Source organism: Aptenodytes forsteri, unplaced genomic scaffold, assembly GCF_000699145.1.
Source record: "Aptenodytes forsteri isolate BGI_AS27 unplaced genomic scaffold, ASM69914v1 Scaffold96, whole genome shotgun sequence".
Classification (NCBI taxonomy): domain Eukaryota; kingdom Metazoa; phylum Chordata; class Aves; order Sphenisciformes; family Spheniscidae; genus Aptenodytes; species Aptenodytes forsteri.
The window spans coordinates 5,264,190-5,274,887 of NW_008795029.1; the positions used below are offsets into that span (position 1 = coordinate 5,264,190).

The following is a 10,698-nucleotide window of genomic DNA, read 5'->3' on the forward strand; positions in this document are numbered from 1 at the left end:
CGTTATCACATTATTCTCATGCTAAATCCAAAACACAGCACTATACCAGCTACTACGAAGAAAATTAACTCTATGCCAGCTGAAACCAGGACATATACTATCTTTCCAAATCTGTAGTTTTGTGTCCTCATGCAGCTGAAATATCTTAGTTTTCCAAGTGGGAAAATGAGAAGCTTAAAAAAAAAAAGCAGCATTAACTTAGCCATGTATTCCTGCAGCTTTAAAAATGAAACATTACCTTTTGTTGGAAATATTGAAAACTGCACAATACTGCCTGAAAATTGACTGTGAAAATACAGCTGTTATACAGCCAGTTGGGAAATGTTAAGGTTATTATTATTTTTTTTATGACTATCATGTGTAGGTTTGTTTCCCAAAGTGCGTATGCATTTCTCCCTGCTCAGTGCATAAGGTAAGATCAAGAAGGACTGAAAAGGGTTGCTAGAAAACTGCGTATATAAGGCACAGACAGATTATCATTAAAGAAAGGAGGACTCCTTGTTCCTCGTCTAGCAGCAGGGAAGTTCCACGAAGGCCCTGGAAGAGGGGCTGGCATGGGTTGCAACTGACTTGGTGAGAGGCGGGGGGTGGTGGTACAGCCTCCCAGGGACCACCTCAGCATGCCTGGGAGGTTTCTGACTTGTGATCTGAGCCAGCACCAGTTCTCTGGATGGCGGGCTATCTGGCACCCTAATGTAGCAAAATAATATGAAAATGCCTTTCCTTTTGCTCACAGTTCTAACCTGCTGGGGAAGCTCCATGTCCCTGCTGGGTTAACTCCTGCTTACCGCACATCAGACTCCAACACTGTTCCCCTGCTTCTTCACAGCCCCTCCATAGAGGCTCTCAGCTTGGGCCCAGGCAACTATTTTACCTTGTGTGCATGAACAATGAAGATAAACCTGAAGACAATTCAATGTGTGAGTAGTCCCACTGCAGCAACAGGGCTGTGTGCCTGAGTAAGTGCTTGCTCCTGAGAAGCACAGTTGCACACGCTGGGTCCAGGTCTCGTTGGGGAACACTCTTAAGTACATTACTATTATTTGAATCTCATTGTCCACCAGAAAAAAAAAAAACCACAAGTCTCTGCAGTTGGCTTAGTTTGCTCAATCTTTCTGTTTAATTCCTCCCTCACCCAGCCCCCCCTCAATACATGATAGATTCGGAAAGTTCACAGTATTAATTATTTTCAAATAAGCGTGTATATTCTTTTCAGCATCACTGCTCCAAATCCTTGGGGAAAATGACAGGGTCAGCTTCTATTTTTATAAGTGCAATGATTTTAATACAAGAAGACAGAGAGTAGAAATCAGACTGCTAATCAGGGACTTCTACTCACATCTAATACATCCCTTCCCTCACACTTTCCCTCCTTACTTTTGCTTAGAAGCACTTTCTGACAGCAGAAATGGCACATAGCTGATCACAGGGTTTAGGAGGGCTTTCTTTCTAATTGTAATATGCAGTATTAGATGTGCTAGCCTGAGTTTCAGTAGTTCAGGGAGCCTCAGGTGCGCTACCTGAGTGACGAAATGTGTGGAAGCAATTAGTCAGAAGCCCATGAGCTTCAATGCAGCATGAGCTGCAGTAGAGTAACACTATTTTACATCAACAAAGGTTGTGACTTATAATCTGAGCAGTGGCTTCCAAGTGATTGGTTCTGTAGATCTTTGAGTGATACGGGTTTATTTTGACTTAAATTTTGCTGTCAGTAGCAATGCAGCAGATTTGTTTTCTCTGAGTGCTAACTTGAAGTTATGTGAAATAGCAAGTGCAGATTCATTCAATCTCACTGTGTCTCACCCATAACCATACCCTCTCAAGCACTCGTTATTCATATCTTGACTTCTGTATCAATAAATAATGAACTTCTGATACGTAAGATAAGGTTAACCTCAAAAGCTGCCACATCATTATGTTACCCAGCTAATGATCCCTGGTTCTCAGTGCAGTATGTTCTCAAGTTCAATTACACGAGCCAGAAAGCTCTTCCATGTCAGAGTCCCTGTGCCTTTCTATGGAATACATGAAAGCAAGATGCCCCAAGTGATCATCTCTGCAGCAGCAAGCCTATGGCTACGGGGAAGCTCTGTATCTCTCAGGTGAATACTTAATACCTGCTAGCATGTAATTCGTGAAAGAGCAGGTTTCTGTCAGCACCACCACGGTGAAAGGAAAGTAGTTGAAGCCGTCATTAAAAATCTGTTTGGGGTGCTGCATGGGTGGAAGTTTGAAGAGAGACAATGCAAACTTGACAGGGAGCTGTGATGGGAATAAAAGACACTGAGAGAGGTAAGAGAAGATGAAACAGAAAATCTGCATAACTACATTAACTGTGTAACTATAAAGGACTGACGCACTGAAAGCCTAAGCATGCTGACCCTGCCCAGCTTGCTCCGGCAACTGGAGGTAGCAGTGCCAGCCCAGCTGGCATGGTACTTGGCTGTGTGCTGCATTTTCGGGGGCCTGCCCTTCGGGGAGGGCTGCCCCAGGCACACACGGCCGTGCTGCCAAGGGGCAAAAGAGCCATCCAGAGTGAGAGAACGGGGAAAACAGAGTCTCCTTCTCTACTGTCTCCTCCACCTTCCCCCCCCAACATCACTCGGTCTCAGGCAGTTTAGTGCTTTACAGCTTTGTCAATGAAGCTTAATGTCTGCCTGGTGTGATGTTATCAGGCCAGCAACAGTCGACCTTAAACGTTGCATCTCTCTCCTCCTGGAGGAGAGCAGAGGAAGAAGGAAAGCGTCGTGCCTCACCCAGTCCTGCCTGAGGGAGTCCCTGCGACTGGAAAGAAATTCACCATTTTCCCCAGCGTTTCATCGCCTCAGGTCAGTGCAGAAGGCGACGGCAAAGACAAAACTTTTTCTGTGGGGTTCCTGGACCATGAAAGTGACTCAGGGCCTGCTTGAGAGTTAATTTAAAGGTGTGCTCTGCAGGATGAGTTTTAAGGCTGACTCAGAGGCTGGTGGTTCCACAATATTCCACATTGATTTATGATAGCTGGAAGCTAACAGCACAGCTGCAGTCAACCAATGCCGTTTTGCAATCTTCAGGGCATGTCCCAAAGCAAAAAGGTTAGCTTATGCACAAAGAACTAAAAATTAAGCCATATGTTCTCAGTGTATTTATAAGATGCAGGAGTAAATAGCCTACCGTGGCATCTTGCAACTGTGAAGAGAGGACTGTGAAAAATGCAGGCCAGATAATTTCTGTGCTGGGAGGCACCAGCCTCCTGTGACAATTCTCAGCTAAGAATGAAGCCCAGAAAAGCTGAGTGACAGGAAGAAGACAGCTTTTCCTGAGGTGTTAAATTTACAAAACAGAATGAGAACAACTACAGAGTAGCTGAGGTGCCGTGAACACTGGTGACGCATCGGATGAGGGTGTTACTATTGTTCCTGTTCTGAAAGGAAGGGGAACAGATGGAGGCATGTGTTTCACACCTTTTTGAGTGAAGTTCATTCCTCAGTGTCAGATAAAAATATTTTTTTTTACTGCTAATACACAGTGGCACAGCAGATGAGTGCTGCAGATCAGTGTTAGGCCACAGCTATTATCTTGGTTTTATTACAGTGAAAAGTATTTATCCCAAATCTGACTGAGCTCCTTTTCAGGAGTGATTTTTGTCTTGATTTCTGCAACAACAAGGAAGTCAACTATGAAAAAAACCCAACCCATAGAGCGACTACCAGCTGGCAACTAATGATCCACCCTCCAAGACTGATCTGACTTTGCCCCTTTGCATTTTTTTGTTCAATGGTGGCAGCTGTGGAGCAGGAGGCAGTGGGAAACAAATGAAACATTCTCAGTGTTCAAAGAGACAAATCTAATACATTGGTCTCACATGTGACTGGAGATGAAGGAAGGACATTTAAGAAACTGTTTCCAGTTCCCTGCCATGGTGCTCCTGAATTGTTGCACAGCCTTTCCAGTTCCTGCTGCTAAGAAACTGCCTGCCTTGCCTCAAAACTGTCCTAACAGAATCTTCTCTTCGTAGACAGATCATCCCACACTGATCTTTCCTTGTAAGAGATGATAAACTGGATCAAAAGTAAACTCCATATTGAGAAACAAGTTGAGCATTTAGAAGTGCTTCCTTTATAGCTGAAAGAGACAGCTACTGCAAGGAAGGAGTGATTTTAGACAGCTTGCTACATTCCTGTGATATGCAAGCACCCTGGTTTTATTCTTGCTAATCAACTTTTTCTCAACAGTGAGCCTTTCCTTTTTGCCTCAGCACACCCACAGCAGCGTGACTGTCTCATAAGCCTTTGATGCTGCAGAATACACAGTTCTCAATAACTGCTTGGAGCACTTTGAGAATATAAAACCAGCCTTAATTGTGTGTATATCTGTGGATGCCAGGTTGTCATCACAGGTAATTGTGCGTGTGATTCTGTTCTCGAGACATATGGAGGCACTCAAGGCTCTGTACTGAGTTAATGTGTTTTAGGACCCGTATCTTTCCCCCGGCTTCCATACTCTTGCTATTTGGGATGTGCTCCATGTGTAAAGACAATGCCAAAATGTACTTGCGATCTCTGTTATAGCCTGCTCCAGTGATCACGGCACGGTCAGATAATCTCATGGAAGTCAAGGACCTCAGTCAAAGTGCTCAGAGGATAAAGAAGCAAGACAGATGCTACTGTTGAGAAGTTTCCATAAGAATTGTAAAAGGTAAGGGGAAGGAGAAAAAGTTACTATTTTTCTTCAGCACTAGCACTTTTCAAATGGAGCTCTCTATCTTTTTCAACATCAGCTCAAACTAGACTTTGGAAATGAAGTCCTGGTCTTGGGGAAGGCAATAGTACTTTTTCCTTCTGATTTCAGGGAGGTTTCAGGGCTTGCCTGAGATCTTTCGCTCAAACTCCAGGAGCAGATTCATTCCTTGTTTAAGAACTTTAGGTTAGATGAACCAGACCAAGAATGATCTCGGGCTGTGGCAATATTGGAATATGTTTGGTTGTTACGTTCAGCTTTTCCCTTGTCTAGGCTCCATAATAATATAATGCTGCTGTTGATAAATACTAAGAGTAGGCTCCAGCATACACTGAGCAAGAAAGGATAAAGGGTGTTTATTTGCTTTATAATAGTGTAATGGATATAATGAAAAAAGGAAATTGAGAACAACCTCTAACACGTAATGTAATAAAAAAAATAAGGTGTTTTCATAAACTATGCATATTTTCCAAATTTCTTACTGCAAAACGCTTTTAAAACTTCCAGATCTGCCATTATCAAACTTTAGAGTCAGAATTGTCAACACAGGAACATTAGGAAGTTCACTTTTGTGTACTGAAAATGCCATTTACAGGAACAAGGGACCTGAACTGGATCTAGGCATTTTTAGAAGTGCTAGAATTGGCCTTGGTCCTCATGAGACAAAATTCATTATCTATTTTGGCAGGTAGCTGAGCTGGGAATTTAACAGGAAGGATGCAGAAGTCCACAAAAAACGTAATTGCAATGACCATTTGTTTTCAAGGGGTTCTGTCATGAAAATGGTATTTGCAAATGGTCTCCTCTTTTATATTGTTTTCAAGGTCATGAAATCCCTTCCTCTTCTTGTCCCTCTTTTCTCCCCGCCCTCCCCGGCAAATGTTTGAGCATTCTTCTTGTAAATAGATGCCAATACCTTTGGCAACTCTGCAGCATACAAATTAACACCCAGTGTGTCCTCAGAAGAACACAAGCAATTTCAATAAAAAAAAAAAGTTTATCTGTTCTTCCTATCTAGCAATATATTATGTTGATTGCAAACACTTCCACCCCAAGACTCCAGTGATATTGTTTGGACAAGCCTTGAACACCCTTCTCCCAAAGGCACATCTATAGGACTGGTAGTCACAGTTGTCAAGAATGCCTGACAGGCCCTGAAGAAAAGACAATTTAAAAATAATATATGTCTTACCTGCTTATTCATAAGTATGTATATAATGGGATTGCAAACAGTGCTGCTTTTTGCTAGGATGGAAGGTATGATGCTTGCAACTGGAGTCACCACACCTGGCTTACCAAATGTTGCAAGTAATGCTATAACTCCATAGGGAATCCAACACACGAGATAACAGATAACTGTAGTGATCACCATGAACAGTACGTGGTATTCTCTTTTGCGAGCAGCGTTCTTGTGGATTTTTCCAACCTAGAGGAAGGTGAAAAAAGATAGAATTTAAGAAAATGAGCTGTTGGATTGATTGCTTTAACAACCTGGGACTATTGGTCTTGGATCAGCAATGATCATCAACACTGTAGTTCCAGAAGGAAAACAAACCCAAACCCAAAAGTGAGGGAATGCAGTGGGAAGACTTTCATTGTCTCCACCAGGCACCAGGGGAAGCCCTGCAGACATCATGCTTCATGCAAGCATAAACCAGTGGAGTCCCAGTGGAGGTTGGAGCAAAAGCAGAAAGGTGACAAAGTTAGCATCTAGTCCTTAATAGCTGGTAGGTCATCTCCAGTTGCTTTTCAGGTATGGTATTTTGTATAATTGTACAATGTTTTCACGCAAGTTACTCCAGTACATAGGACTTGCTTGAGATGGAGAAGCATTACGAAGCACAAGTGAACCAACAGAAGCATTTTCTGTTCGGGGTGTGGAAACAGCAGAGCAACACTAGGACTGTGCTTAGTACCTCTGTTGTGCAATGTTTTCAAGGCTTGGCTAGACAAAGCCTCAGCTGGCCTGGCATAGTGTTGGCAATGGTCACTCTCGGAGTCGGACACTAGAGAAGCCTTGCAAACAACACTTTATGAAGTTTTAAGTGGTAGGATTCATTCTTTCTTAGACTATTTCTTCCAGGTAGTTTACCATTTTGATAAAAGGGCCTCACTCCTGATAATAATCAAAACCAGTTTTTTTGTGCTCTTAAAAAAGCGTGCCAAATACTGACATAGTTCAGCTATTGTATTGGGTTTTTTGGGGAAATGGAGTAGAACTGGGTAAACAGGAAGCACAGGTCTAAATGATCAGTTTCAAAGTGATGGTACAACAGCCCATCTTGCTATCGTGAATTTACCAGTAGTTACAGTCTGTGGGCAAACCCAACTCTGCTGTGGAAGTATTTAAAGTATAGTCTGTGCTTCAAAATGTACTCTCCTTTGACCTGTTCTGGACTGAAGCATCATGCCCTTTTGGAGTCTAGAGCTCTAAGATGGAGGTTAACCATTAAAATAACAGCTGATTTTTTTTTTCTTAGGAAACATTCAAAAATATTAGCTCCAGAATAGCAAGGCTGATCTCCCTGAGAAAGAGGCTCTTTGCAGCCAACAGAGAAAAGCAAACTCTGCAAGGAGGCTAATTTTGGAGCCAGTCTCTCTCCACTGACTCTAGATGGAGCCTCAGCACACGGGTCTCCCGAGGTTATGGTTAATTCCTCAACTTCCCCCCAGCGTGTGTTTAGCCAACCCAGCTGTCCCAGCAGGATTTCAGGAAGTATTCAAATGTTTAAAGTATATCGATTGAGTCTTGTACTCAGCCAAATGTAATTTATGTCCACTTTAAGATCTTTTTGCCCTCTGAATGCAGTACTTGAGAGTAAACTGCACCCAAGGGAACTAAGCCCCTGTAAAGCTACAAACATAAATAAGCGAAAAGGCAGCTCCCTGGAATGCAATGCATCCAAACTTTAACTAACACAAAAAAAAGTTGGAAACGAATGGGTTTAAGCTGACGCAGGACAACACTGATGTGCACTCACTGTAAATGAATATAACACAGTTAAAGGTGGAAGCCACTAATCACCCGAATCAAATGTCATTTCCTGTTGCCTGGTGTACAACTTCCACATGCTAATGCAGTGGAAATAGTCAGAGCTTTACCTACCTCTTTGTGGTGTGGGTGCTTTTGCATAACATATGTGTTTATGTATTGGACTGCGAGTTAAAAACATATCGTAATGGGTAAGTACATATGAAAAGCAAAATAATATGGTGACACTGTTTGTTTTCAATTATGATTTTAGCCTTCTAGAGTGGTTGGTTCTATCTGGAATTTCAGTAGAAATGCTCCTGTTGAAAGTAAATAAAGCACACATCAACTTATTCCGCTAAAAAATAACAAGTATTTTTCCTGTGTAGTCTTCCAATGATTTTCTGCAAAGAGGCAATTACAAAATAAAATCCATCCTTTCTGAAAACACTGGGGACTAGTCTTTTTTTTGCAAGAACAGACCTTGTTTATCTCATAAATACTTTAGCTTGAAAAAAGGATTTATAATAGATAATGGTCTAATCCTGTATTGCTTATTTGAACTAAATTTTTCATGACTAATGGGAATTTTCTCTGACTGAAGAATCCAGGATCCCATGTCAGTTGCAGCTATGTTACATGTTTAATATTAACTGAGGAATGCAAAGTCCCAGCTAGCCACAGCATCCACAGCTAAAGATCTTCAATAAAGGCAGAAGCATCAGTCAGCACACTTTCCCTCTGTGTTTAGATAGTATCTCTGTCCTGAAGAGTTTGCAAGAGTTTACCCTCTGCACAGAAAAAAATATAGATCAGAAAGAAGGGAAGGAAAGATGTGTAAAACTGAAGTGACTATGGGTGTGATTTTGGTATGTATCTTTCTATAAGGGAAGCCTGCATTGTCACTGTGCCTGTGTCAATATGTTAATAAATCTGTCTGTTGGTCCCAATATCTTCCTTGTAAATTTGATGATTGAGGTTTCAAAACTTATTAGGTGGACAGAGGTCTTTGACACTGAGTTCTTCACATGTCACTAGAGCAGAAGGATCCTTATTAATGTTCTCATAAAGAAGAAAAATGCGATGTGAAATGAACTCAAATTAGACACCAGAGAACCCACTCTAGCTTAGGTTCTGTTTTGATTTTTTTTGTATTTTTTTCCTCTCATCTTTCTCTTCTGATGATTAAAAAGGAGAAAGCTCCGATCACAGCTGTTCCTGAAATAGGACATTCATAATGTGTCCCCAGTATCTATTAAGGGTGACCTTCCGCTGCAGTCTTCTATAATTGAGTTTAAAAACTCATTTGTCATGAGACAAACCTATTGGAAAGCAAACTTAGTTAGCTGCCATGCTCACAGAGTTTTTACTTTCATATTTACACCAACATAGCCAATTGTTTTCATTTTTATGTGCCTCATATTATAATTCTATAATATGATTTACTTACAGTCCAGATCCTGGGAAAGAGCAAATTAGAACTTCAGGGGTTTTTTTAAAGTACTTTTTTTTTTTTTTTTCAAAAGTACAATTCTATTCTCATTGTTGCGGAGAAAATATTAAAGGTACGGAATCGCAGTAAGAAATGCAAGCAATGGACCAGAAATGAGGAAGGATCATAAGGTACATCCTTCCTTACTGGCTCTAAATCCCAGGTGACCTGGATGTCCCAGCTTTCCAGAGGGGACAAGGATGGTATGATGAGTCCAAAGGACAAATGACCTCTAGGCATCCCTTGCAATGAACCCCAAATGTACTTGATGCTTCTCTCGATTTTTATTTGATGTCCAGAGCTGCTGTAGCTGTTAACTATATTTTATGCTTAGGTAACTCATCTGCTTCCTCAGAGTCAGTAATCTCACTTTTTCTTGGTGTTCTGGCCGCCAGAAAATTGCAGCATCAAAGTTACCGTTTTAATTAGATATGCCCGAGGATGGAGACGGTCTGCTCATGGTTTGCTTGGCTTGATGCACAGGACACGTGAGGTGCTGGAGTTGCGCTTGCACAACTGAAGGCGTGGGAGAAGAGTCGTATCGCTTGGTGCCTCTGAGCATGCTGACGGGCTGTTGGGTGACTGTCCTTCCCCTAGCCTTGTGCCACATCTTGGGAAACAAGGCTATGCTCCTTCCGCCTCTCCAAGCCACTTCAGCCCAAACACAGCTACTTTGATAGTGGTGAAGGCAAGCAGCGGAGTCTCAGGGGTGGTTGTGGTATCACCCTGGTACATTCTGGGATACGTTAACAATGCAAGAAATGCCAGAGGATTTCAAGAAGCGTTAGACTACTCTGTAGGAAGTGCCCCCGGAGTTTTGTTTTTGAAACCATGTACTGTATTTATCTACACACTCTTGGCTTCATTGTCTTTGCAGCTTCGCAGCCTACCTTTAGAAGCTGTTATCTTTAAAAGTTCTCTCTTTATAGGTACTGGAAGGCCTCCAGCAAAATACAGCTCAAGTTGATGTAACCTACAGAAAGATTACAGTTTTGCAGGTGAAAAAGCAGTAGGCAATTTAACATTAAAATTATTCTATTTCTTATTTTAAAACTACTGGACAGTTTAACGCAATTACTACACTGTATTTTCAGTAGTCAAATGAATGTGCCTACCAGAAACACATAGTGTCTGGACAGCCACCTGATAGAAGAGCATCGGACGGTGATGAGAAAAAGTAGATTCAAATAATGTTCTAGAATAGCCAAGTTTGTAAAGCCCAATCTAAATGTGAAGATATAGGGTATATATAATATACATTTAAAATACATAGAAGATCTAAACCACATCTTAAAAATGACACAAGAAATACTGGCCCATTGGGATCAGAAGGTATTTTTTTAGGATGGCTGGAAAACACATCTTTGCTGTAAACTCAGCTCTTTTCTCTGGGACAAAGGCCATCTCCTGCCAAATTTGGGAGTCCTGTTCTAATGTAGGGAAGGCACTATATTTAAAGAAGAGGTTTGGGGGGGGGGGGGGGGTGGGGGGGTTTTTTTTTAGGTGAAAATGGGGT

At 41.7% G+C, this 10,698-nt stretch overlaps 1 protein-coding gene across 1 annotated transcript in view; it reads right to left on the reverse strand.

Moving 5' to 3' along the window:
* LOC109279376 (opsin-3-like) overlaps positions 1–10,698 on the reverse strand; it is a 92,933-nt gene that overhangs the window by 20,672 nt on the left and 61,563 nt on the right. Inside the window, exon 3 of the mRNA XM_019471220.1 lies at positions 5,912–6,145. Within this exon, the coding sequence (XP_019326765.1) occupies positions 5,912–6,145 (234 nt within the window). The remainder of the gene's footprint in view (positions 1–5,911; positions 6,146–10,698) is intronic.